This window comes from Brassica napus, chromosome A3 (assembly GCF_020379485.1).
Source record: "Brassica napus cultivar Da-Ae chromosome A3, Da-Ae, whole genome shotgun sequence".
Lineage (NCBI taxonomy): Eukaryota > Viridiplantae > Streptophyta > Magnoliopsida > Brassicales > Brassicaceae > Brassica > Brassica napus.
This window is the reverse complement of record NC_063436.1, coordinates 25774738-25802175: the sequence shown is the minus strand read 5'-3', so window position 1 is coordinate 25802175 and position 27438 is coordinate 25774738. Positions and strand designations below refer to the sequence as shown.

Below are 27438 nucleotides of genomic sequence, written 5' to 3'. Positions count from 1 at the left end.
ATACAACGCTCGTTCGTATCCAGCATCCGCTGCTCTCTTCATCAAAGCAAGACCTTCTTCGTGGCGTTGTAGGGCGTAGAAATACTCAACACCCTTGATGTAAAGAGTACTTGGGTTTCCGACATCATAGCATCTTCTCAACAACGTATTACGCAAGCCTGTCCACCAAGGGTGTTTGTACAGATCAAACGAAGAATAGACGTCAGGCGTGTCTGCCAGCGCACGCATTGACTTACAAGTAGATCTGAGTCTATACAGATCTTGAAAGGAATTTTTTGCGACGCAGGAGACAATCAATTGTTGGATTTCTGAAGAGAGATCTAGAAAAGTCATCTCTGCCATTATAGCCAGATTGTGTTTTCAGCGTTGTGCAAATGATGTCCAAAATTCAGTAATTATAGCAAGCGAAGGGTTTTCTATTTACGATGGTCACGCCCGTATAAGTGTTAGTTTTTTTATTGACCCTTTAAAACATGATTTGACAGTGTTAGGTTTCAAATGTAGGTGGGACAATAAATTCTCGTATTAACCTCATCCGTTTTCTCTAAAAACCTGTCTATTAAATTTCTATAATCCCTCTCATACCAACCATAAAGCAGACCACAAAAAAACTCCAACAAGTGATCCTAATAGTATGGAAGCTCACGTACTCCCAAATCTTCTCCAGGAAATTGTGTGCAAAATCACTGAGCTTGTCGGAGAGGAATCATTTTACAATCTTGGCCCTTTTCTGCGGGCTGGAAAACGCGGTTACGCCCTCGCACACGAGCCCTCAGTCATGAAGAAGTGCGATGTTAGTGAAATTGAGGACGGGTTCGTCACATGTCAAATACGCCAAGGTTGTCAGTTCCGGGAGTTTCATCTCAAATGTGTCAGTGCTGGCAACAGAAAGGCAATCTACTTCGAAGGTCTCCTTACAGCACCGAGCATAGGACTTGAGAAGAGTATTAAAATATTGGAACCAAATGTCCTAATGCATGGATTCTCAACTCTAGCTGTCGCCATATTCAATGTTTGTCTTGGCAACGACAAGGAAGCGAGCAAAGTGTTTCAGCTGTTCGCAGCATATCACCATGACCTTCGATCGGATGATACTTGTGAAATGGGAGAATCCATAGAGAACCAATTGAAAGCCTTTGGAGCGGAAGACCTGAACTGCAACAAATATGGGGAATCATTCAAGTTCCCGGATGATGGCGTTATCAAGACACCCAGGTGCGTGTATGGCCATGATTACGCAGACAACTTAGAAGGTGATTGCAAAAACTGCAGGCTATTTTGGATTTGCGTCAACATTGCAAACATCCTCTAGGACTTTATTTATGTTATCCTCGATGTTATCTGTTTTCTATCGTATAGCTTAAGTATTCGTAGACCTTAAGTATTCGTATACCTTAAGTATTCGTCAATGTTATCTGTTTAATCTCGTAGACCTAAAGTATTCGTCAATGTTATCTCCTTAATCTCGTAGACCTAAATTATTCGTCAATGTTATCTCTTTAATCTCGTACACCTAAAGTATTCGTCAATGTTATATGTTTTCTCTCGTATACCTTAAGTATTCGTATACCATTTAATCAATTGGGCTGTCCATGTCCAATGGGTATGTCCAAATTGTACGTAATCCAAATTGTCCAAACCCAAAATAGAACCATAAACCATTCCATGTCCAAATGGTTTTAGCCCATCTAATTTGGACTTAATATGTTTCAGTCCAATTTCACAACTTTAAATTTTGGGTCAAATATGGACTTAATAGGTTTCAGTTCTTGGTTAACCCATGGTCAATAAGCCCATTAATGGAATTATTCGTAGACCTAAAGTATTCATAAACCTTAAGTATTCGTATACCGTCAGTATTCGAATACCTTCAGTATTCGTAGACTTAAGTATTCGAATACCTTAAGTGTACCGTTAGTATTAGTATACCGTCGGTATACGAATACTGTCCGTATTTGTATACCTTCAGTATTCGTAGACCTTAAGTATTCGTATCCTAATTTTACCAATATTAAACATCCAATAAAAGACAGAAATAATAAACAGAAATCATAAACTATATTATAATATAATAAAGAGTTCGAAAAAAAAAAGAGTTCAAACTAATTACAAAAAACACTAAAATTCAAAATATTTAATAATATTAAAAGAGGATGAGGTTCCTAGTCGGAGTCGGAGGTGCTGGAGTCGGTGCCGGAGCTGCCTGGGTAGTTGTCCATCCTGAACTGCCCAGAACCCAATGTGTCGTCGGTCCTGTCGGACGCGTCGTCATCCACGTCAGTCTCCATCTGCATCCAGCCCCAGTATTCACCTTCTTCATCGTCCTTAAACCCCGACGCTCCTTCGCCGTCATATCCGTACCCGTCATCCTCCGGGTCACCTTTTTCCTCCGCCTTGCAAGCACGTTTGCTACTGCGGGGATTGGGGCTTCTGCGGCGGCGTTTGCGAGGGGTGGATGGAGGTGTTTCCTTTAACCCCTCCTCGACTTCCTCCGCCTCCTCGAATAGGGCCTCGAGTGTGGCGAACTCATCAGTTTCCAGATCCTCGCGGATCTCTTCCTTCAATCCGGCCTTGGCCAACTCGATCAACTGCTGCTCGGTGCGTTCGCCGACTATAGGCAAACTGTAAAAAAATTGCTTGTATTTTGCGACGATCATTTTGCCTTCGCTGATATCATAAACCATTTTTGGAATAAAAGAGGTTTGCAGAGAAAGAGGTTTTCAGAGAATTTGTTTAGAATGATGAAAAAGATATTAAATGACAACTTAGGAAAAATATTACGAAAATAATTAATTAATTTTTTGGTAACAGACGCGGCGTTCCATTACTACTCCTCGGTTTAAACCATGCGAATTAAATCGTTGCGACTCCTCCGTAGAATTAAATCTCCGACTGATTTGACCATAGGAAATAAAGTAGGAAACTTTATTGTCGCAGACAGAGTTCACTTAAATTTATTTTCGTGTTAAAACCATAAGTGTACGCGTGTTCGTACACCAACGAAGAGAGAGATGAGAATACCTTAAGTTCATACATAAATTAGTACAAATATGTATAAAGAAGATGTCTTCTCCGTGTCAGAAGGTAGCCCTAATTTCAAACTACATTATGAAGCTTACGTAACCGAGGGGGTATAATGATGACTTCGTACACCTTAACCGAGGGTGTATAATGATGACTTTTGTACACATTATGAAACTAAACTAATTCAAATGGGTTTGCTTTTTAATTGGATATGGATAGGCCCATTATGAGATAAACAGTTAAAATTTGATAGAAGATTACAAATTAACCTTTGAAATGATAATAGATCCGAGAAATGCTAAGATCAGCGAAAATTACATAGTAGATCCGAGAAATGCTAAGATCAGCGATCCTACATAATTAATTGCTTAAGCTCTTTGATCTCCTCACGCATTTGCGCAAGTTCAAATTGCAGCTCGCGACGGAGCGACACCTCCTCAGCATACTGACTTCTCAAGCAATCCAGCTCTTCCTCGAGGGCAGTAAGGCAGTCATGACGGATGTGCAAACCATCGTTCTACAAGAAAATATATTAGATTTGTTAGCTAAAAACAATACCATTTCCGTTAACAATGGAGGCAAATTTAAGTATTGTGAACTCCAATATTACCTTAAAATCTTTGCATACGTAATAGTTTCTTCCTCCGTCATCAGCTTCCACGGTGATAGCTCCACCGCAGATACACTTCGTTGGAATTTTGTAATTGGCATAGACACAATTGCTCAACCAGTCATACTCCCTTTTGTGATGCTTCATCTCTTTATAGTAAAGATCCGTCATTTTGTGGTACTGGTGAGTGTGGTGAAGAGAGATTGTTGAGTGTTGTGAAGAGAGATTGTTGGGTGTTCTGAATTATACTTAAATAGTGCAAGATTGTAACGGCTATATTTTACTTCAAAAGCATTTCTAACGGTAATATTGAGAGGGATATATTTACCATTTTTTTTCAAACGTTGTTATTGGTTCATAGAATTTTAGTAGAATCATAAGAAATGACACATTACAAAAAACCACATCAAGAGTTCATTACTCATCCGATTTATTACATTACAAAATAAAGAGTTACTTGAATATGATCACCAACCCAAGTAAAACTAATATAATAATAACCATTACACCAACAAAGTATTCGAAGCCATTGGTTAACCTTGTTCTATTTTCAGCTAACTCAGACACTACCTTCTCTAGCCTAACCAGCTTCTGCTCAGTCTCATTCTGGAGTTCCTTCAACTTGTTAAGTTGTGGGTCATAGTCATTCAAAAAGGTTAGATAATCTACCTTTTCAAACAATTGAAATGTGTGCGTATCCCTGTCTCTCATCTCCTCCATAACCGCATCATCCCACCATTTATGAACATGACAGTCTCCATCATTAACATTATCACACGTGTAGTATCTTCTACCTGGATCATTTACAGTGCGAGATGTTGCTAGCTTAGGCCGACCACCACAGTAGCATGTCTGCGGGAATCCAAATTCGACCTCGGGTTGCGGGGGGTACTGAACCGTCGAAGTATAATTGTAATTTAGATCAGCTTGGTCCCGACGAATAAGATCTTCAACTTCACGGTCTTCTGTGTCGCTGGAGTCATGCCCACCATAGTCCTCTGATTCCGAAGGCTGGCTATAGCTATAATCAAGTCCCATCTTTAGTATAAAATTGAGAGTAAAGAGAGAATCACAAAAAATCTGAAATATAGACGACACAAGCACTCATACTTAAATAGACTGAGATTGTAACGGCTATATTATTATTGGATTACAATACAACGGCTACATTGTACTTAAATGTCTTTCTAATGGCTAGATTGGCTACACAGATATCGTACACCTCAAGTTGTAAACAAGTTACATCAAATCAAAAGTCATCAAATCTTCAACTATGTTTACCTCAAGTTGTAAACAAGTTGTAAACCATATTAAGGAATGAAAATAAAACCATACATATCTAATAAATTCAAGAAGAAGCTCTGCGTAAAACATATCGCAAAATAGCACTATAGATGTGTTGTAAACCATATTAAATTTCCAAAAAACAAGAACTCTCTTGTCAACAATACATAAAATCTCCTCCATCCATAACCCATCATTGTAGCGGTTCTTTACAAGACTTTTTGTTGTGACCTGAGATATGACATCGACTACATGTGTTTAGTTTCTTCTTCTTCGGCCCCTCCTGAAAAAAACATAACAGCCTTTATTCAGAAAATATCCATGACTACAGTCAGATGATATTAGGTCGTACCGGTATTTCTCCTGCAGAACGTTTACGCTTGGTCGGTGGACGTCCTGGTGGTCTCTTCGTCTTTGGTGGTAACATGATAAGGTCACTAACCTCCGAAAGTATGAAAATATCTTGCAGATCTGGAACCGGTAGTGTAACACCCTTTGTTGTTTCATTCCATGTCTTTTTTAGATAGGCGTTTGCAACGACCTCTGAGTGCTTCAAGTTCCGAAACATAGCCGCAGCAATGACATGTCGACATGGTATTCCAACTTTCTGGAATTCAAGACATGTGCAAGACCTGGTTTCCAAATTAACAAAACTCCCGAAGCCGGTTGTTTTTAGAGTTACCTCAAATTCAAAAGCAGACAGAGGCATCACAGCGTACGTTCTTGCGTCTTCTAGATTGTCCTCCATCAACTCGTCAACAGCCGGGGGGATCTCACCACTCATTTTCGATATCTTTCGCTGTCTACTGACAAACCAACGTCTAATCATGCGTCTGATGAACTCAAATAGCGCCATTATCGGGAATCGCGCGCAGGAACTAGTGCTTTGTTGAGAGACTCAGCTATATTCGAGCTCATTAGATTGTACCGCTCGCCCTCAAAATGTGACCTTGTCCAATGCCTAGGATCGATCTTCTCAAGATAATCCCAACAGCGCTTATCTGTAAGTTTGATCTCCGCGTAAAGTCTCTTAAAGTGGGATACCTTGAATACCTCGGCTGCCCTGCCAACCATTTGCTTCTGATTCCTTTTCTTGAATTTTGCGTCGACGTTTCTCTGTAGGTGTACGAGGCAGCACCCATGGTGTGAAAGAGGATACCACTTATCTTTAGCAACACATATTGACTTGCTCTATCAGACACGATAGCTAAATCAGAGCCATCTTCTACGATCTCTTTCAGCTTCTCAAAAAACCAACTCCAAGACTCATTTGTTTCATTGTCTACAACAGCAAACGCTATAGGGAATACCTGATAATTGGCATCTTGCCCACTTGCAGTTAGTAAACACCCTTTGTACTTCCCAAATATATGAGTACCATCCACCACAATAACCTTCCGTAGATGCTTCCACCCGTCAATGCAAGCTTTCAGTGCCATAAAAGCGTACTTAAACCTTGTCCGACCCTTATCATCTTTTTCAGTTTTGATATCAATAATGGACCCAGGATTTGCATACTTTACAACATAAAAATATTTCGGCAGGAGCATGTAAGAGCTCTCTTCAGTTCCTTGTGCAGCCACAGTTGCTAACTCTTTTGCTTTCCAACATTTCCAATATGTGGCCGTAAACAAGAACTCAGTCCGGAGCATCTCGGGTAATTCGGATGCGCGCGGTCCAGCTTGGAGCCTTTCATACTTCGATCTCATTAGTGCAGCTATTACTTTCGACGTCGCATGTTTCTTATATTGCGCTTTAGCATCAGATGTGCAGACATGCTTCAGTTGCGCCTTTCTCACCTGATATGCCGAAGATTCCCCCAATTGCTTAGCCATAACATAAAATTTGCAGTTTTTATCAATACATTTCGCTGCGACGTAGTTAAACGCATGTTTGTGGAACTTGAACCTGAACACCTGCTTTAAGGCATAAATGTGCAAACTGATCTTGAATTCTTGCTTGCTACTGAATAGTTTCCCAGTGTACATATCAGCATCTGCTAGAGTGAAGTCAATATCATCGACGGTATAGTCGTTAACTGCTTCGTTGTTAGACGAAGATTCTACATCCTCAAATCCATATAGCTCAACGGCTCTAACGGATTTCATGAGTGATTCGTCATCAGCCTTATCCTTTTCACGACGTCTTCTTGCGTCTTCCTCACGGCTTAGAGACTGAGGTACCGGTCCGATAAAGTCGTCATCCTCGTCTTCTCCTACCAGGGTTTCATGTGTCTGACCACCCGAAACACACTGAGGTACCGGTTCGACAAAGTCGTCATCCTCGTCTTCTCCATCCGGAGTTTCATGTGTCTGACCACCCGAAACACACATAGGTACCGGTTCGACAAAGTCGTCATCCTCGTATACTCCAGCAGATGTATCATGTGTCGGTCTAGACGAAACACATTGAGGGACCTGCCCAACGAAATCATCACTGTCGTCAACTTCCCGAGTATGCATGTTGAACGGCTTTGGAGGAGTCTGGAGAACCAACATTTGGGAGTTGTTGTCCAAACTTGGGTCCTCTTCTTGATTTGGATCTGAATGATTCTCAATGTCGGCCACTTGATCACTTGACTTGACACCTAAATTGTTACTTGCTTCTTCAATATTCTCCATCGAAATCCTAGACGAGCCTATGTAATCTCTACCCTCATCTACGTAATCTTCGAAAGTTGATGGTGGGTTTGCGGTACGCTGTTTGTTTGTAGATGGAACACTGCCTTTGTTTGAAGAAGGATTAGTTCGTCCACTCCTCGTTTTAGTCACCACCTCACCACGTACACCTCCATATGTTACGTTCGTTCGACAACCACCACCTACCCCTCCATCATCATCCTTATCATCGTCCCATTCGCAATTTCGTCCAACAAAATCATGCCATAAATTGTAATCATAATCCTCATCATCGTCATCTTCGCCTTCCCCTAACGCAGCATCTTCAGTCGTGACCACTTTATTCTGAACTTCATATGTAGTTCCATCCACTTCACGCATCCCAAAACCATTTGAGGCATAAACTGCTTCAATTTCCGCAACTCCCATCAGAATTATTTTATCTTCGGTCAAATCAGTCTCACCGTCATTAACTTCATTCCGGGTGTGCACATCAGCAGACGTACTCCCAACTTGCATTTCGTTGCTGCTGGCAACTTCTTTGGACTTCAAAAGATTCCCAATTGGCCTCATATAAAGGATTTTTCCATCTACTTCCTCTTTGAATGTGACAAATACGTTGATGTACTTGTCCACCTTACGTGCCGAAGTGAACAAGTCGAAATCCTTGTCGTTGGAAATTTGAACAGGAGCTTCTCTTTCACCAACAGCACAAGATCCGTGTTCACGAAGCCAATATGACATCTCAACGGCAACAGACATTCCAACTAGACCGTATGACTCAATAATGGCCCGCTTCAAGGCTTCAACAGAAGTTATCAACTTCGCATAGACAGCCCTCCCCATACGGTCGCTATCAAGTTTAAAATCCTAGTCACCAGTGTCGTACATAATCCACCGTCCAGAGATTACAACGATGTATGAATCGTGAACACCTACGAAAAATAGAACATAAATTAATTTAAAAATTCAATGTGCTAATCAGAAGCAATAAATATAGTTTCGTACAAAAAAACACCTGAATTCCGAACACCCTCAAATCTGTAATAAATGATTTCAGCCATAATTATAATGTCATAAATGCAATGGTGTACGGCTTATATATGATTTACCTTCGATGCTAGATACAGAACACCCACCATCTGCCATACCCTTTCCTCCCTCACCATATCGGATGCAGCTCATGCCTCTGTGTGTAAAATTCGCTGCTTCAAGTTCCCGAGTTTGGTAGCCTTTTTTACTCATCAACAAGGAGACATGCAAAGAGATAGAGTTCGTACGTTTTTGTATTAAATAATTAATATTTGTCCTGTTTTTAATTAATAAATTAAAGTAAAACACATGTTTTCCAAAGTCACCAGTCATTAATGGCCATTCGTCCACCTTGGAGCCGTTGTTTCCCGCGAGAAATCTTCACATATAAGACCTTCAAGTTTTGGGGTCAAATAGCCCAAAAACGAAGCCCAATACCATGTTTCCTTCTGAAATTAAAATAATATAATATTAAAATCGTCTCTTACACGCACATCCGGCGCGCGTGTGTTGGTTTTCCAGAGGCAAGTTTTTCTGGGCAAAAGACAGGTTGGTCCCACGAATTTTAGCTCAAGATTGTTGGGCAAAAATGTTAAAACTGTCCACTTTTTCTTCTCTCTCCTACTAGGTTACCCAACAACCTAATTAAAATATGGGCTTGCCCAAATTTCTAATTCAAACTTGAAAGTTGCCATATCTTCTAAATTTCCCTTAAATTTAATTATATATCATATCAAATAGAAAAAATATTTTTTTGATTTATAAAATTTATTTATATGTTCGCACCAATTTAATTATATAAGTAGTAGATGATAAATTTTTAATTATTAAATATATATTTATTAGTTCATAATATGTTATAAACATATAATATATAAAATAATTTATATATATAATGTTCATTCCGTGCAAGGCGCGGATCTTAACCTAGTTGTATATTATTTGAAAAGTGACTGAGACAGAAATTTGATGATGTATCTGAAGCTATGCTCAATAAATTCGGCCTAATTGTTTAAAAGCTAGATCACTTTGCGCTGTTTCAGGATTAATTTTCCGAGTAAAAACATAGGCAAACGATTCTATGATAAGTAGAAAAGGCTATTGGCCTACAATCAGGTCGAAATCTTCACATAAAAGGTAATTTCATGTTGATGTCTTGTGAAACACGGTAACATAGAAACGTTAAATGGTCCTAAAACCTTAATCATATATGTTTCTCTTGCCCGTAGGAAGTCAATGGTGGTTCTAGTGTTGCCTTGAATGTAACAATCGAGGAAGTTTTCAACTCCCGAACAAAACCAAATCACGTACCGTGGCAACTGCCCTGCACTCCATTTTTCAGTTTTGTTTAGGACTTAATGATAATCATTATCACAGTGAGTTATGTATCCTGGTTTGATTGTGGAAGAGCAAGAGTTCATAGACAAGAGCCATATGCTGATGCACTGTTGAGAAATGATACTTCTCTGTGTTGTGATTCTTTTGGCATTACAGATTAGTGGCTGTTATTATCTTTCTTCACTGAAGGAAGTATATATACCAACTAAGAACAAAGTCCAAAACAAACAAAGAAAAGGGTTGAAAATCAATCAAAGAGACCCGGCTGCAACTGACCATAATAACTAGCCAGGCACAATCAGCATCAAAAAGACTTCTGAGCCACTCCTGATAACTTCTAGCAACATAAGATTGAATGGATCCTTCTTTGTAACACTTTCTGCAATAAAAAGCAACAAACTAAACTTGATTGACTAGATGTGTAAGCAAAGTTCTGAAGATGACAATGAGCTTAATGTGTTTCATAGCTAATGGGCTTGGACTAATTTTATTTGGGGGTTTACTACAGTGTTTTCAAGATAAAATAGCAAGCAATAATATACTAGTAGGGAGCAATATTATAAACCAAATTAAAGGGAACATAAAGTATGACATCCCTGTGCCATAGCCCTAATGCTGGGACCAATAATTACAGAGAATAGAGCAGGTGCATAGACACCTTTTTATTATTCTTTTCTTAATTCTATTTTTAAGAATAATTTAATAAGAATACGACAATAATGTTAGCAATCAAGAATCCAAAGAAGAATGTAATGGGGTAAACTAAAATACCTCTTGTTGATCCTCTTAGTTCTTAATTACCGAATCCAATACAAAATAAAGAGTTCCATCGTTTTCTTACGAATTGTTGCTTAGTTAGTTATGGAAAAAGTTTGAAATTCGATACGTTTTCTTATCTAATCATATTCATCTGAAAGTCAACAAAAGAAGGAAATAAATTCTACCAGATCTATCTACACTTTAATATCATGTATTAGAAAACGCCAAATATCAGGAGAGTATAGTAGTTACAATTATCTATCATCTACACTACCAAGAGTATAAACAATCATTGCTAAAGTTTCATAATTTGTCGCATTTTAATCTGAATATAGAAATTTTGTTTGCACTTTTATGAAATTAGAAAGTTTGTTCACAAATTTGATAGTTAGCATAATGTATATTAAATGTTTCTGAAACTAGAAAGTTTTCATTGGTTAATTTATAATTAGATAAATGGTTAATGATGTTTTTACCAAAAAAATAATGGTTTTGTTTAGAAAAATACTTTCCCTCTTTCTGATAAATGTAATTTTATCATTTTTGTTATGTATAAGGTGATTTAAGAATTTCAATGTAACTTTGAACCTAATATTAATTATAAATGCATTGATTTACAAATTTTTTTATTTATTTCAAATATTATTGGTTGAATATATGTAAGTAATAAAAATATATATGCATTTTAGTTATTTTTAATATGTTTGAAAAATGTCAAAATAAATTTTTTTTTTTGCAAAAAGAATAGAATATGAAAATTATTATTTTTAATCCGTGTAAACTTAGAACGACATTAATAAAAAAGACAGAGGGAGTACATGATACCAATGTGTTTACCATGAATGCATTTAAACCATCAAATGGGAGATTAATGCTCTGCATAGACTGCATATCAATAAAAAAGCAACATTAAATGGAGCTTATCAACGAGAATAAAACTGATGAGATTCCTCTCCAGACAGTGTGTTTGTGTTTAAGTTTTGGTGCCAATGTATATTTCTAGATTTTTTTTTGCTTAGTTTTATACTATTATCTTATGGTGGTTGTATGACGTCCCCAGGTGATTGTGAGGCTATTCAAAATATTTAGATTTAACACTTTTGTAATTTCTATGATATAAAGGTGTATATATATATCATATTATTGTATATATTATGCAATCTATTAATTTCTGTCAGTGATGCATACATTCATAATTTCCAAACCTAACAATACTGCGTGCAAATGATATAAATTTAAATCTAACACCCTTTGATCAAAAAAGAAAATCTAACACCCATACTTATTCAAAGATAAACCCAAATCTATGTTGATGATAGTAAAATATCTCTAATAATATTACATATATGAAATATATATATATATATATATATATATACACCTACACGTGGAGTGACTCAAACCTAACAAATATCATATTTTAACTTTTTAATATTGATATCAGCCAAGAGTGCTGACCAATAAATAATCAGTAAACATACATGTTTAACAATGATTGAAGAATGGTAATTTTTCAGTTAACAGGGTTAATTAAAAACTATGTCAAGCGAAAACAAACGATTAAGCCAATGTAAATTCTTTAGCCACACCCTTTGCTGAAAAAACGAGACAACAGTAGGACGCAGCTTGCGCTGTTAGGAGCAAAAGCGACACGTAGATAGTTTTCTCAATGACCCACGTGATTCTTACGAAAGCTTTGTACAATACGCACATAAACCCTTTTTTGTTTCGTGATAACACCAAAACATTATTATTATATTATCAAACAACAAATCTTCCATTATTTAAAAAAAAAAAAACAAAGACAACAACCCCATTTATTTAGTTTAATAATATTATCTCCTCCTTTTTTATGTTCTTTTAATTTTTTTTTTGCTTTTATGGAGTTTCAAGTGGAAGAGAGTATTGCGTTCTCTCTCACCCTTTAATCCGTCTTTCCATATCTCTCTTCTCTCTCTCTCTCTCTCTCTCTCTCTTCTCCTTTTTGCTCACTCTCTTCCCCCTCGATTTCTCAGGACATAACCAATCTCATTCACGTTAATCTTTCTCTTTACGAAAACAAAGATCCAATCTTTTCGGTTCGTTCTCTCCTCCGGGGTACGAATCAAGAAGCTTGAAAGAGTGAGAGGATGAAAGGTAACCAGAAAGACTCCTCGGAGAAACCCGGAACGTTGTCGGTGGTAACCCGACCCGGTCCAAAACTAATGGTCTGGCTCATCTGCTTCATCGCTTTCACTTACATTATCTACATGCTCAAGCTCGTCTCCACCTCACGCTCCTGCGACGATTCCATCACCTTCACCACCCTCTCCGCCAACCTCTCCTCCTCCTCCTCCTCTTCTGCACTACCTTCACGCCGGCGCGAGTCGGAGGAAGAAGAGAAGGTGGAAGACGAGCCGACCGATCTCAGCCACGTGGTGTTCGGGATCGCCGCGTCGGCGAAGCTGTGGAAACAGAGGAAAGAGTATATCAAGATCTGGTACAAGCCCAAACACATGCGCGGCTACGTCTGGTTAGACAAAGAGGTTAAAAAGAACATCACTAGCACCGACGACGACGAGGATCTACTTCCGCCGGTGAGAATCTCCGGCGGGACAGCTTCGTTCCCTTACACGAACAAGCAAGGGCAACGCTCGGCGCTGCGGATCTCGAGGATCGTGTCGGAGATGCTGCGTCTTGGTCCGAGAAACGTGAGGTGGTTCGTGATGGGTGACGACGACACTGTTTTCGTCACGGATAATCTCATTAGGGTGCTGAGGAAGTACGACCACGAGCAGATGTATTACATAGGGAGCTTGTCGGAATCTCATCTGCAGAACATATTTTTCTCGTACGGGATGGCTTACGGCGGAGGAGGGTTCGCTATTAGCTACCCTTTGGCTAAGGCTTTGAGCAAGATGCAGGATCGGTGTATACAGAGGTATCCTGCATTGTATGGTTCAGACGATCGCATGCAAGCTTGTATGGCTGAACTCGGTGTTCCGCTTACTAAAGAACTCGGCTTTCATCAGGTAAGACAAGTTTTGTCTGAATATTTCAGTTTGGTGGTAAACTAGTAATAGCTGGTGCTGGGTCACTGCCAAGTATGGTGAATTTGTCTTTTAAGGATTTAGTGGATGATTGTTGAGTCCTAATGTAGAAACCATAAGCAATCTTTTATGATTTTAGTGGGAAAGTTGGTGTTTTTAGTGATATTTTGACATGGGTCTTGAAGGTAATGATGGTAATTGAAATGGGTTTCAATCAAAGTAGTTAGCTTTTCAGGAAAATTGAAACTTTTAAGAGTTTTGTCGGAAAGAGTTTCAAAAGACTAGTTTTAGGGGCACTTGTTTTTTCGGAGTATAATGTTTCTTGTAAGATTTTGCTAAAAAAAAAATTTTCTTGTAAGAATATCTCATGCCGGTTTAGTAATGATATCAGTTTCGTTTCTTTTTTCTGTTTGTGCTTCAATATTTGTTTTGGCAAATTTTCCGTGGTTTGGTACCGACAAAGCGGCGCGTGAGTAGCTCAATGTCTTGTCCATTTACTTTAGTTAGATGGTTGAATACAGGTGTAAGAGTGTGGGACCCGCTTTTCTGTTCTTTCACACTCGAATGATTTGTTGATGTCATAATTTCCTAGGCGCACATATGACGTGTGAAACTCACGCTCCGTGTAACATCTTAAGTTTGTGTTGTTCCGTTTCAGTACGACGTTTACGGGAGCCTCTTCGGTCTCCTGGCCGCTCACCCAGTAACACCGTTCGTCTCAGTGCACCACCTCGACGTCGTGGAGCCGATCTTCCCAAACATGACACGTGTCCGTTCACTTAAGAAGCTAACTGTACCGATGAAGCTCGACTCAGCCGGGCTTCTCCAGCAGTCTATATGCTACGACAAGCACAAGAGCTGGACCGTCTCGGTCTCGTGGGGCTACGCGGTCCAAATATTCCGAGGAATATTTTCTCCAAGGGAAATGGAAATGCCTTCTAGAACGTTCTTGAATTGGTACAAAAGAGCGGACTACACCGCCTACGCATTCAACACCAGGCCTGTTAGTCGGCAACCGTGCCAAAAACCGTTTGTGTATTACATGTCGACCACGAAGTTCGACAAGCAGCTGAACACGACGGTTAGCGAATACACGCGGCACCGTGTTTCGCATCCGTCTTGTAAGTGGAAGATGGCGAACCCGGCTGAGATTAACACCATCGTCGTTTACAAGAAACCTGATCCGCATCTGTGGGAACGTGTAAGTAACGTAATGTTATTTTTCAGCATGTGGTTATAACGTGCATAATGTTGTGGACTTACATGGTGCATGTGTTTTTTGTACAGTCACCGAGGAGGAACTGCTGCAGGGTGTTACAAACGAAGAGGAATAATACGTTATGGATCAATGTTGGTGTATGTAGAGATGGTGAAGTCACTGAAGTAAAATAACTTACTCTTATATAGTATTTTTGTATTGATTTAATTTTTGAATGAGAAGAAAAAATAGTTTTAGGCTGCTTTACTCCCTCGTAATTTCTTGCCACGTTATTTAAAATTGTATTCATTGAGATCCAACTGGTTCAATTCAACATTGTTCCAAACACAACATATCAATATTTAGTAAATATTTTTTATTTATTAAAAACTAGATTTTAGTGAAATGGACGTGTATATATATATATATTTGGTCTCTTTACTTTCCAAAAAAAAAATCAAATGAAAAGAAAAAAACTCACCAGATGTCTCAGTCCAATAGGGGGACGGTCTCAGATAACAACAAGATGATTTGAAGTAAAGTCTTACACACCAAACAATGACCTCAAAACACTTTGACCGGCACACAGAGCATATATCAACGACGTGAAAGTGAACGCAAAAGAGTGATTACTTTGGGTAACCTTGAGGTGGATAAGCCGGACCAGGAGGGTACTGAGGATAAGCTGGAGGGTTTTGAGGGTAGCCAGAAGATGGATACCCTTGAGGAGGGTGTTGTGGGTAACCTTGTGGAGGATAACCGATAGCGGGTGGAGTGGCTTGATCAATCCGTGACATTAGCTGAGGGGGAGGCACAGCCATTGGTTGTGGACCGAACTTACCATCTCTCTTGTCCATTTCCACCTTGTGTTGTGTCTAGATATAAGCATAATAAGATTTTATAAGGAAAACTGTGATATTAGTTTTTTGAGTAGAGGTGAGGTTGATATCATCACTTTACCTGCATACAAGCGCAAACCCTGGGAATGAAGCAAAAACATGATCATCAGGGTCAATTAAGTTCTAAGAGAGAATGAAAATGAGAGTACAGATAAGGAAGTTGCTTACGTGCAGTACACCATGTCAGATAAACAAGAGAGCAGCTGGGAAGCTTCTGAAAGCTCATCAATGCCGACGATACACGCAACTATGGAGAATATGCAAGCCACTTGGCTAAGGCAAACCATAAAACCCTACAACAGCCAATAAGACAGCACAGATCACTAACACTTGTTTCTCATGTTTCATAGTCTGTACTGTTTCTACTTTAACTGCTTGCGAGTCTCAATAACCGGCGTGACCAATGAGGATACTTACAATGATGCAGTTGTCACATTGTGTGGTCTGAATTTGGAACTCATCTTGCAGAAGGAAACGAGTCGATGCCACAGAGGTTCCAAAGCAGCAAAAGACCTACGAATCATTTTGCTATTTAGGAAACTTTTATAATATTTAACAACTCACGGAGTGACATCATAAGCCCATAACGTAGGCATGAGATTATATATGCTTATGTTATTATATTCAGATGCTTTAATGAAACATTCTATAACAAGACTTCATTTAAAGATAAAAAGCTCTGAAAACAAATATCCTCACCTCAGTGGCAAGACAAAGTTGAGGACATTTGGCTTCTCCACACCTGCCGCTACAAGGCATGTAACCAGCGCAGCATATGTACCTGAGAGATAAAATAAGGATCGTTTGAAACCAAGAAGATCAAACCAAACCGGAATGGATCTATCGGAATGTGTGGAATACCTAGACATGTCATTGTAAAGCGCACGCTTGCGAAGCAAGTATGATGCACAAGGGGCACTGCCAAATCAGATACAAAATCAAACAAAGGTCAAAGTCTTATTTACAATGTACCAAAAGTCTCGTATTTAAACAGAAACTTACCACCACAATGCAAAACAGCAATCTGCGAACAGCAACAAGACAGAAAAGGATTGATCAATACCCAAACCCGATCAAACAGAGGAGAGAAGAGAGAGTTAGAGAAGTTACAGGGAGTATCGCCCTGGATGGTGTGAGTGAGATCAGTGTGCCAGACGTTACGGAAGTTCTGGCGTTCCTGCATCTTCTCCGTGTCGAACTTCGGCGCCATTTTCGCACGGATCTATGGAGAAAGAAAGAAAGAAAGACTCAAGGAGATGAGGATCAGAGACTCAAGAGAAAAGTCTTGAGAGAGTCTGCTCAAAACTATATATTCTCACGAACGTGTATCTCACTTAATCGTCAACTTGTTTAAAAAAACGACAGTAGACCTTCGTTACGACCATTCTTCTTCTCCCCCTTGATGGTAACTGACGTTGACTAGTCGACGTTACGAGGCGTTTCAGTAAACTATCAATAGTACAAGGACCTAACTGAAATTAACTTTAATTTGTAAACCCGGCCTTTTGTTAATCCAATCATATTAAACCAAACCGGTTTCAATTTTGTAGACCGGAATGCCCAGATCTACCAGTAACTAAGTGGAATTAAATTACGAAAACGCCCCTTGAACTATAGGCCTGTTGATTGATTTGTTTGTGCAGTTTCACTCATCGTCTCGGAGAAGAAGAAGAAGAAGAAAGGGAGAAATGAGCGGGCATGATTCCAAATACTTCTCCACAACGAAGAAGGGAGAGATCCCTGAGCTCAAGGAAGAGCTCAATTCACAGTACAAGGTTCTTCTCTCCTCCTCCTGATTCATTCATTCTGTTACAGATCTGTGATCCGCCATTTTTGCACGATTCTCATCTCTCTCCTCAGTGATTCGTTATAACCTTTAGAAATTGATTTCCGTTAGATCTACATGACCCTGGTTTCGATCTGATCGGTACATTCTCGATAGAGTGATATGATGATGTACGCCATGGATAATGTGTTCAATGCTTGATTTGAAGATATATATATATAAATGAGAAGCAATTGATTCAAGATGGCGGCGGGTGTTTCTCGTTTTGATTCAGTCTCTTTTCTTCTTTAGGATAAGAGGAAAGATGCTGTTAAGAAGGTTATTGCGGCTATGACTGTTGGAAAGGATGTTTCTTCGCTTTTCACTGATGTTCTCAATTGCATGCAAACGGAGAATCTGGAGCTCAAGAAGCTTGTTTACTTGTATCTCATTAACTACGCTAAAAGCCAGCCTGATCTTGCTATCCTCGCTGTTAATACTTTTGTTAAGGTAACACTCTCCTCAATCAGTTTAATACTTTTGTTTCTTGGTATTTCCCTTGCTGTCATTTTTAACCTTTCTCTTTGTATTCGGCAGGATTCACAAGATCCAAATCCGTTGATCCGTGCTTTGGCTGTGCGGACAATGGGCTGCATTCGTGTTGATAAGATCACTGAGTATTTGTGCGATCCTCTTCAGAAATGCTTAAAGGTTGAGCCTTTATCCTACCTTGCTACTGGAACTTGTATCAACATGTTCAAGATATTGATGAAATATTATGTTTTTTATAGCTTTTTGCCATCTTCCTTTTTTTCAGGATGATGATCCATATGTTCGCAAGACAGCAGCTGTTTGCGTTGCCAAACTGTTTGACATAAATGCTGAGTTAGTCGAGGATAGGGGTTTCCTTGAAGCCTTGAAGGATTTAATATCAGACAACAATCCGATGGTTGTGGCAAATGCTGTAGCAGCCCTTGCAGAGATACAAGACAAGAGTGCTAGTCCCATCTTTGAAATTAATAGTGTTACCCTCACAAAGCTCCTTACAGCTTTGAACGAATGTACTGAGTAAGTCTTTCTTGATTTTGGTATCATACTTTTACTCAGACTCTTTGAACGAATGTAATAACACTATACGTGTTCTTCACAGGTGGGGTCAAGTTTTTATATTGGATTCGCTGTCAAGGTATAAAGCAGCTGATCCTCGTGAAGCTGAAAATATTGTTGAGAGAGTCACTCCAAGGTTACAACATGCCAATTGCGCTGTCGTGCTTTCAGCCGTTAAGGTGACGCTTCAAAACAAAAAAAATATATTTCCTTGAACTATCTTTTTTTTTTTTGAATGAATTTAAAATTAGGTTCATCAAAAGCCTTTGTTTACATCTAGTGCATCATAGTCTTATTCCTTGAACTATCATCTTTTCGTCAGTCAGACCTGTTTGTAACGTGTCAACTATATGCCTTTGCGCAGTTTCTAATTCTATTCCTCTGCTGTTCCTTTTCTCTGCGAGCTTTTGTAGATGATCCTTCAGCAGATGGAGCTAATTACTAGTACAGATGTGATTCGAAATCTTTGCAAAAAGATGGCCCCTCCCCTAGTTACATTGCTTTCTGCAGAACCTGAGATACAATATGTTGCACTTCGTAACATTAACCTTATTGTCCAAAAAAGGCCCACTATTCTTGCCCATGAAATCAAGGTAGTTTGGTTCTGTTTTGTAGACGCTCAGAATAAGCAATTGATATACTGCTTATATGTATTGATAATGCTGTACTTTTTTCTTTTAGGTGTTCTTCTGCAAGTATAATGATCCTATTTATGTCAAGATGGAGAAGTTGGAGATTATGATAAAACTTGCTTCTGACAGAAACATAGACCAGGTAGTGATTATACACTTTATTATCTGCTGTTTGTCCATGTTTTTGTTTTTGTTTTGCTGCGTATCATGATGGTTTATGGAACATGCTGATGTAGGTTCTTCTGGAGTTCAAAGAGTATGCCACGGAAGTAGATGTTGATTTTGTTCGGAAGGCTGTTCGTGCAATAGGCAGATGTGCCATCAAACTGGAAAGAGCAGCAGAACGGTGCATCAGTGTTTTACTTGAGCTGATCAAGATCAAAGTAAACTACGTTGTTCAGGAGGCCATCATAGTCATCAAAGATATCTTTAGAAGATATCCAAACACGTAAGTTGATTTATTTCAACTTTCTTTGTTTTGGCTGTTCTCTTTAATGTTGGCTATATCATTCAAAACAACGTGCAGGTATGAGTCCATAATTGCAACACTCTGTGAGAGTCTAGATACATTGGATGAACCAGAAGCGAAGGTAATAAAATTTGCTTATTTGCTGGTGTAAAATAGCTGGAAGCTTCCCCATGCGAAATAAATCTCAAATCAGTGAAACTCATACTCTTGCATATGTTGGCATCTTCAAAGGCATCTATGATTTGGTGTAAACACAGTAAGCCCAACAAGAGAGATGGGCTCAGGTGATGAGTTGAAGACTAAGGCCCAGTCAAAGATCTCAACGGCTAAGACTACAAAACGTGAAGACAAAGCTTCCTCTACTGCAAGACAGAGTACGAACTCTAGCATTAAAATGCAGAACAGGTTTTGTCTTCTTACAGACAAAGACTCATGAGATCTACTTTACAGCTGAGCAGAATATGCTACAGTATATTCTATTAGGGCTTTTGTATTCACCTCATGTATAAATAAACAATCTTGTAATCTCTTCTTCTCTAAGCAATGAGAATGAATATTTGATAAACCCTAGCTTTTACTCTGTCCTTCTTGTTTCATTTTGCTTACATGGTATCAGAGCCATGGCGGCTCCAACTCCCTCCGACGTTTTTACTCCAGCGCTGCTCTCCATTACTCAAGTCGTCACCTTGAAGCTCAGTGACACTAACTATCTGTCCTGGAAGCTTCAGTTCGAACAGTTTCTCAACAGTCAGCTTCTTCTTGGCTACGTCAATGGAACAACTCCCTGTCCACCACCTACTCTCACGGTGCGCAACGGAGACCAATTAACTGAAGCCAACAATCCTGCCTTTCTCAAATGGGTTCACACAGATCAACTTATCAAGGCATGGTTGATAGGTTCCCTGTCTGAAGAAGCTCTCAAAAGTATCTATGGTCTACACTCTTCTCAGGAAATCTGGTTTGCGCTTGCCAAAAAATACAACAGAGTCTCTGCTACTAGAAGACTTGACATACAGAGGCGTATTCAGACAACTCTCAAGGGCTCCAAACCTTTGTCTCAGTACCTGTCAGAGATAAAAACATTGTGTGACCAACTTGACTCCATTGGAGCTCCGATCTCTGAACAAGAAAAAATATATGGAGTACTGAATGGTCTAGGGAGAGAATATGAAGCTATTGTTACAGTGATTGAAGACTCCATGGACACGCCACCAGGACCAAGCTTTGAAGATGTCATGTACAAGCTTACGGGATTCGAGGATAAGCTCCAGAAGTATGAAAGTCCCACTGAAGTCAATCAGCATCAAGCTTTCTATACTGATAGAGGAGGTTACTCTGGTCGTGGTAGAGGTCAAAACCGAGGTGGCTTCAGAGGAAGAGGATACTACACTACTCAAGGAAGAGGCTATTACACTACTCAAGGTAGAGGCTTTCCTCAACAGTTCGGCCAACAAGCTGGTCGTGGTTCCTCATCCTCAACTGATCAGAGACCCACCTGTCAAATCTGTGGCAAGTATGGCCACCCTGCATACAAGTGTTACAGGCGCTTTGATCAGTCTTTCCAAGTTGAGGAAATGAAACATGCCTTAGCAACCATGAAAGTGTCAGATGGTGCTGGAGACTCAAGAACAGACTGGTTCCCTGATACTGCAGCCACACATCACATCACCAACGATCCTCAGCATCTGCTCTCTGCTGTTCCATATGAAGGGCACGACTCAGTGATCGTAGGTAATGGGGATTTTCTGCCAATCACTCACATAGGCTCCATTCCTCTTCCTGCTTTCTCAGGTAACCTTCACTTGAAAGAAGTATTGGTTTGTCCTAACATCACTAAATCCCTACTATCAGTCTCAAAGCTTACAGATGATTATCCTTGTGAATTCACCTTTGATTCTACACATGTGTATGTTAAGGACAAGGCAACACAACATCTTCTCAGTCAGGGAAGAAAGGATAAAGGTCTCTACAGGTTGGAGAATCCTCAGTTTCTGGCCTTCTACTCAGTAAGACAGCAAGCTGCCTCTGATGAGATCTGGCATAGAAGATTGGGGCATACTCACCATCAAGTTCTTCAACACCTATCATCAATAAAAGCTATCACCATCAATAAGAAGTCTCAGTCCATGTGTGAAGCTTGTCACTTAGGAAAGTCTTGTAAACTTCCTTTTTCAGAGTCTGTTTTTCAAGCCATTAGACCTCTTGAGAGGATACACTGTGATGTGTGGGGACCTGCACCTGTTGTTTCGGTTCAGGGGTTCAGATATTATGTTGTATTCATTGATAACTACTCAAGGTTCTCTTGGATTTATCCTATTAAGTTAAAGTCTGAAGTCTTTTCAAAATTCAAAGTCTTTCAGCATCTTGTCGAGAATCTTTTTAAACAGAAGATAGGTGTTTTTCAGAGTGATGGAGGGGGAGAATTTCTCAACACTCAACTTATCTCCCACCTCACTAACTGTGGCATCAGACATTACATTTCATGTCCACATACTCCAGAGCAGAATGGTCTTGCTGAAAGAAAGCATAGACACATCACTGAACTTGGATTATCCATGCTCTTTCAAGCTCATATGCCTGCAAATCTTTGGGTTGATGCGTTTCTTACTGCCAATTTCGTCATCAATCTTCTCCCGACAACCACTAATGCAGATATGATCAGTTCCTTCGAGAAGCTCACTGGTAAGAAGCCTGTCTACACATCACTGCGAGTATTAGGTTGTGCTTGCTTCCCTTACCTACGCCCCTATGCTCAGCACAAGTTCGATCCCAAGTCGTTGATGTGTGTGTTCTTGGGCTACTCTGAGACATACAAAGGCTACAGGTGTCTCTATCCACCAACTGGCAGAGTCTATCTGAGCAGACATGTCCTATTTGATGAAGCATCATTTCCCTTCTCAGACAGATACAAACAACTCGTCCCACCTCCTCTAACTCCCCTATCCCAGGCTTGGTTGAGAAAATCTGAGGAGACAGTAGCAGAACAACAGCAGTCTACTAATAGCAGTGAAGAAGAATCAGTGGCTGTTCAGATACAACAACCTCAGATTAATACTCCAAACCACTCTGATGCTGAAGACGCAAATGACTCTCAATCTCCAGCGCACACTTCATCAGAAGAGGACTCAGACACTTCTTCGGCACATGAGAATGATGAACAGATTGATATAGTGGCTCCTGAACCTCTAGCTCACCAAGAAGACAATGTGCATTCAATGGTCACTAGAGCAAGAGCTGGTATCGTCAAACCAAACCCACGGTATGTCATGCACACTGTCAAAGGCATTCCGACCGAACCAAAGACAACTACAGCAGCTCTGAAACATCCTGGTTGGACAGGAGCTATGGTAGAAGAAATAGATACCTGCAAGGAAACTAATACATTCAGCTTAGTTCCTCTCCCTGCCGGTATCAAACCTCTGGGAAGCCGCTGGGTTCACAGGGTTAAACTCAACTCTGATGGCACTTTTAAATGTTTCAGATCAAGAGTGGTTGCCAAGGGATATGAACAAGAAGAAGGTATTGATTTTTTGGAGACTTACAGTCCGGTAGTGAGGACAGCTACTGTTCGAATGGTATTACACTTGGCTGTAACAGAGAGATGGGATGTCAAACAATTGGATGTAAAAAATGCTTTTTTACATGGGGACTTACAAGAATCTGTATACATGAAACAGCCCCCTGGTTTTGAAGATAAAGATCATCCTGATCATGTATGGAAACTGAACAAAGCTATCTACGGGCTTAAACAAGCTCCAAGAGCATGGTTTGATAAGTTCAGCTCTTATCTCATCGAGTTTGGTTTTCTCTGCAGTGCTCGTGATCCGTCCTTATTCATTTATCAACATGGAAAGAACATTATGCTACTTCTTCTCTATGTTGATGATATGATTCTTACAGGAAACAACAAGAAGCTTCTATCTGATTTTCTACATTCAGTGAGTGAAAAATTCAGAATGAAAGACATGGGGCCTTTAAGCTATTTTCTTGGGATACAAGCTCTACATACAGAGACTGGGTTATTCCTAAATCAAGAAAAATACGCTACTGATCTACTCCAAGCTGCAGGCATGCTCGACTGTTCTCCCATGCCTACTCCCTTGCCATTGCAGACCGACAGAGTACCACATCAAGAGACTCACTTCTCTGATCCGACGTACTTCAGAAGTTTGGCTGGTAAGTTACAATACCTCACCCTTACCAGACCTGACATTCAATATGCTGTCAATTTTGTGTGTCAAAAGATGCACATGCCGACTCTTTCTGATTTTCATCTACTCAAGAGGATTCTTCGCTACTTGAAAGGGACAATCACCATGGGACTTTCTCTTAGTGCTGACACAGATTTAACATTGAGAGCTTACTGTGACAGTGATTGGGCAGGATGCAAAGACACCAGACGATCAACTGGTGGATTCTGCACATTCCTTGGCTCAAATATAATATCTTGGTCCGCAAAGCGCCAAGACAGTGTTGCTCGTTCTTCGACTGAAGCCGAGTATAGGTGCCTTTCTGATACAGCAGCAGAACTCTCATGGTTATCTGCTATGCTTCAGGAGTTCGGGATTCCTCAAACAGAACCAGCTGAAGTTTACTGTGATAACCTCTCTGCTGTTCACCTCACCGCCAATCCTGTCCTGCACAAGAGAACTAAACACTTCGAAACTCATTATCATTATGCTAGAGAGAGAGTTGCCAAAGGATCACTTGTCGTCAAACATATTCCTGCTAGTCTTCAAATTGCAGATATCTTCACCAAGTCACTTCCAATCCGTGCCTTTGCTGAGCTACGTTTCAAACTCGGTTTGGAAGAAACTCCCACCTCGAGTTTGCGAGGGGGTGTAAACACAGTAAGCCCAACAAGAGAGATGGGCTCAGGTGATGAGTTGAAGACTAAGGCCCAGTCAAAGATCTCAACGGCTAAGACTACAAAACGTGAAGACAAAGCTTCCTCTACTGCAAGACAGAGTACGAACTCTAGCATTAAAATGCAGAACAGGTTTTGTCTTCTTACAGACAAAGACTCATGAGATCTACTTTACAGCTGAGCAGAATATGCTACAGTATATTCTATTAGGGCTTTTGTATTCACCTCATGTATAAATAAACAATCTTGTAATCTCTTCTTCTCTAAGCAATGAGAATGAATATTTGATAAACCCTAGCTTTTACTCTGTCCTTCTTGTTTCATTTTGCTTACATTTGGATCATTGGTGAATATGCTGAGAGAATCGACAATGCTGACGAACTACTTGAAAGCTTCCTGGAGAATTTCCCTGAAGAACCAGCACAGGTCCAGCTGCAGCTTCTTACAGCGACAGTCAAACTATTTCTGAAGAAGCCAACTGAAGGCCCACAACAAATGATTCAGGTCCTGCCATGATCATTATATGATGCCCACCTTTTGCTCTCCTAATCAATTCAAGAACATGTATATGACGACAGGCCTTTCTTTTTGCCATGTTTCAAATTCTCAGGTTGTCTTGAATAATGCTACTGTGGAGACAGATAATCCTGATCTCAGGGATCGTGCATACATCTACTGGCGTCTTCTATCTACTGATCCCGAGGTATTTTTCCTTTGATATGTTAATACCATTCAACTAGTTCAAGTACAGTGGACACTGAGCTACAATCATCTGTTTTACCTACAATCATGTGCGCTCTTCTTTTGACTAGGCGGCGAAGGATGTTGTTTTAGCTGAAAAGCCTGTGATTACTGATGACTCAAACCAACTTGAGCCGTCACTCCTGGATGAGCTGCTTGCAAATATTTCCACCTTGTCCTCTGTGTATCACAAGCCGCCTGAGGCTTTTGTAACCCGCTTGAAACCCACAGTTCAGAAAACGGAAGATGAGGACTATGTGGAAGGGGGTGAAACAGAGACATCTGGTAATCCGGTTGATGGTGCAGCTCCTGTAGCGGCTGCTCCAGCCCCTGTGCCTGATCTCCTAGGGGACCTAATGGGAACAGATGATGCTGCAATTGTCCCAGTAGATGATTACACAACTCTGTCAGGGTGAGTATGGCTTGAATGATGAAAGTTTTTATATTTCAGTGAACGTCTCTATAGGCCACATTAGGGATTGTGCAATGGACTGGTTTTACTCACTTCTATATATTTAGATCACCTTGTCGTATATGTAACTCATCAGATCACCTAAAATTGATTGCAGTCCTCCACTGCCTGTTGTCCTGCCAGCATCAAGCGGTCAAGGTCTGCAGATTAGCGCTCAATTAACCCGACAAGATGGTCAAGTATTCTACAATATGCTCCTCGAGAACAACTCGCAGACGGTTCTCGATGGATTCATGATTCAGTTCAACAAAAACTCATTCGGCCTTGCAGCTGCAGGACCTCTTCAGGTAGCAGTCGTTGAATAGGCTATTATACATTCACGCTTATATGATCCTTGATTCATGAAACTGATGCCTGGGATCTATACTATTTTAGGTTCAACCTCTTCAACCCGGAGAATCTGCCAGGACAATGTTGCCAATGGTATTGTCCCAGAACATGTCTGACGGGCCCACCAACTCTCTTTTGCAAGTTGCCGTCAAAAACAATCAGCCGCCTGTCAAGTACTTCACAGATAAGATTGTACTTCACGCTCTTTTCTCAGAAGATGGTAGGATGGAACGCGGAACCTTCCTCGAGGTAAGTAAAACACCTTATATATGATAAACAGTGCATCAACAATACCCACTTCAGCATGTTGTTAGTCATCATAACAATATATGACAAGACTGTTGTGTTGGATAATTGCTTACTAATGTTATGAAACATTGCTTTGTGATATAGACGTGGAGGTCTTTACCGGATTCAAACGAGGTCCAGAAGGATTTTCCTGGGATAACCATAACGAGCATTGACTCAACGCTCGACTTGCTAGCCGCGTCAAACATGTTCTTCATAGCAAAGCGCAAAAACGGAAACCAAGACGTGCTGTATCTATCAGCCAAAGCCCCAAAAGGCGTACCATTCTTGATCGAACTAACGGCCATGGTGGGTCAGCCTGGTCTTAAATGTGCGGTCAAGACTCCAACCCCTGAGATCGCTCCTCTCTTCTTTGAATCCCTTGAAATGCTCTTCAAGTCTTGATTCTGGTGATGTTTACAATGTTTCAGAACGTAATAACCATATTATGTTAGTAAGTGATGTTTTTTTCTTCCCTTGCTTGGTATCTATTTGATCATTTTGTTTCTAATTTTTGTGTTTGGACCTACTCGAAATTTGCGTATTATGTGCTGAAGGTTTTGATTCACTTGTGTGAGATGACTTTTATTATGAGTATTATTATTTAATGACCGACATGAAATCACCTTGAGGATATTCAGAGTGGTTTAACAAAAATCATTCTGAATTACACAATTCATATAAAATCATCTTAAAGTCAAATCAGTATAAACTTTATTGAATATACCCTACTGTTGTACATCAAAAATGACATGTTTCAATTTGAACAATGTGTAGAATATGAATTTTGTTCAGAGGTTAAAATATATATGTTGACATTTATTTAAATTGGTTAGTTAAGCTCCGTAACATACTAATTTTGTTAAAGTTAATATTAAAATTCTGAGAAAGTCTGAAACTTTTAAATTAAAAAAATATTAAAATCATATTTATTAAAACTGGATACTTTAATTTTTAGTTTTATATATTTAAAATG

The 27438-nt window shown here is 39.8% G+C and overlaps 3 protein-coding genes across 3 annotated transcripts; 2 read left to right on the top strand and 1 right to left on the bottom strand.

Annotated features, from left to right (window-relative positions):
* Positions 1-12566: 12566 nt before the first annotated feature.
* Positions 12567-15154, top strand: LOC106440527. The gene is made up of 3 exons (XM_013882220.3): positions 12567-13676; positions 14353-14895; positions 14982-15154. The coding sequence occupies exons 1-3, from the start codon at positions 12795-12797 to the stop codon at positions 15084-15086; spliced, it is 1530 nt and encodes a 509-aa protein (XP_013737674.2). The 5' UTR covers positions 12567-12794; the 3' UTR covers positions 15087-15154.
* A 133-nt stretch (positions 15155-15287) lies between these two features.
* Positions 15288-17145, bottom strand: LOC106440529. Its single transcript, XM_048762888.1, has 8 exons — positions 16902-17145; positions 16794-16815; positions 16653-16709; positions 16491-16572; positions 16209-16304; positions 15960-16084; positions 15853-15871; positions 15288-15767 (listed from the first exon to the last, which is right to left on the bottom strand). Exons 1-8 carry the CDS (start codon positions 16999-17001, stop codon positions 15522-15524), a joined length of 747 nt encoding a protein of 248 aa, XP_048618845.1. The 5' UTR covers positions 17002-17145; the 3' UTR covers positions 15288-15521.
* Positions 17146-17390: 245 nt separating this feature from the next.
* LOC106440526 (beta-adaptin-like protein C) lies at positions 17391-27030 on the top strand. The gene is made up of 16 exons (XM_048762839.1): positions 17391-17566; positions 17869-18066; positions 18154-18267; positions 18374-18624; positions 18707-18842; positions 19077-19256; positions 19345-19437; positions 19532-19743; positions 19822-19885; positions 19996-20004; positions 24965-25135; positions 25242-25334; positions 25444-25784; positions 25942-26131; positions 26220-26423; positions 26568-27030. The coding sequence occupies exons 1-16, from the start codon at positions 17480-17482 to the stop codon at positions 26865-26867; spliced, it is 2643 nt and encodes an 880-aa protein (XP_048618796.1). The 5' UTR covers positions 17391-17479; the 3' UTR covers positions 26868-27030.
* The last annotated feature ends 408 nt before the right edge of the window (positions 27031-27438 follow it).

Excerpts from the sequence above, each read along its gene's own strand:
- LOC106440526 (XM_048762839.1), top strand. The coding sequence starts at position 17,480 with ATGAGCGGGCATGATTCCAAATACTTCTCCACAACGAAGAAGGGAGAG. Across the intron at positions 25,785-25,941 it reads GATTACACAACTCTGTCAGG|TCCTCCACTGCCTGTTGTCC; the intron begins GTGAGTATGGCT and ends AATTGATTGCAG. Across the intron at positions 26,424-26,567 it reads AACGCGGAACCTTCCTCGAG|ACGTGGAGGTCTTTACCGGA; the intron begins GTAAGTAAAACA and ends TTTGTGATATAG.
- LOC106440527 (XM_013882220.3), top strand. The coding sequence starts at position 12,795 with ATGAAAGGTAACCAGAAAGACTCCTCGGAGAAACCCGGAACGTTGTCG. Across the intron at positions 13,677-14,352 it reads AAGAACTCGGCTTTCATCAG|TACGACGTTTACGGGAGCCT; the intron begins GTAAGACAAGTT and ends GTTCCGTTTCAG. Across the intron at positions 14,896-14,981 it reads ATCCGCATCTGTGGGAACGT|TCACCGAGGAGGAACTGCTG; the intron begins GTAAGTAACGTA and ends TTTTTTGTACAG.
- LOC106440529 (XM_048762888.1), bottom strand. The coding sequence starts at position 17,001 with ATGGCGCCGAAGTTCGACACGGAGAAGATGCAGGAACGCCAGAACTTC. Across the intron at positions 16,710-16,793 it reads TGCTGTTTTGCATTGTGGTG|TGCCCCTTGTGCATCATACT; the intron begins GTAAGTTTCTGT and ends CTGATTTGGCAG. Across the intron at positions 16,305-16,490 it reads AACTTTGTCTTGCCACTGAG|GTCTTTTGCTGCTTTGGAAC; the intron begins GTGAGGATATTT and ends AATGATTCGTAG.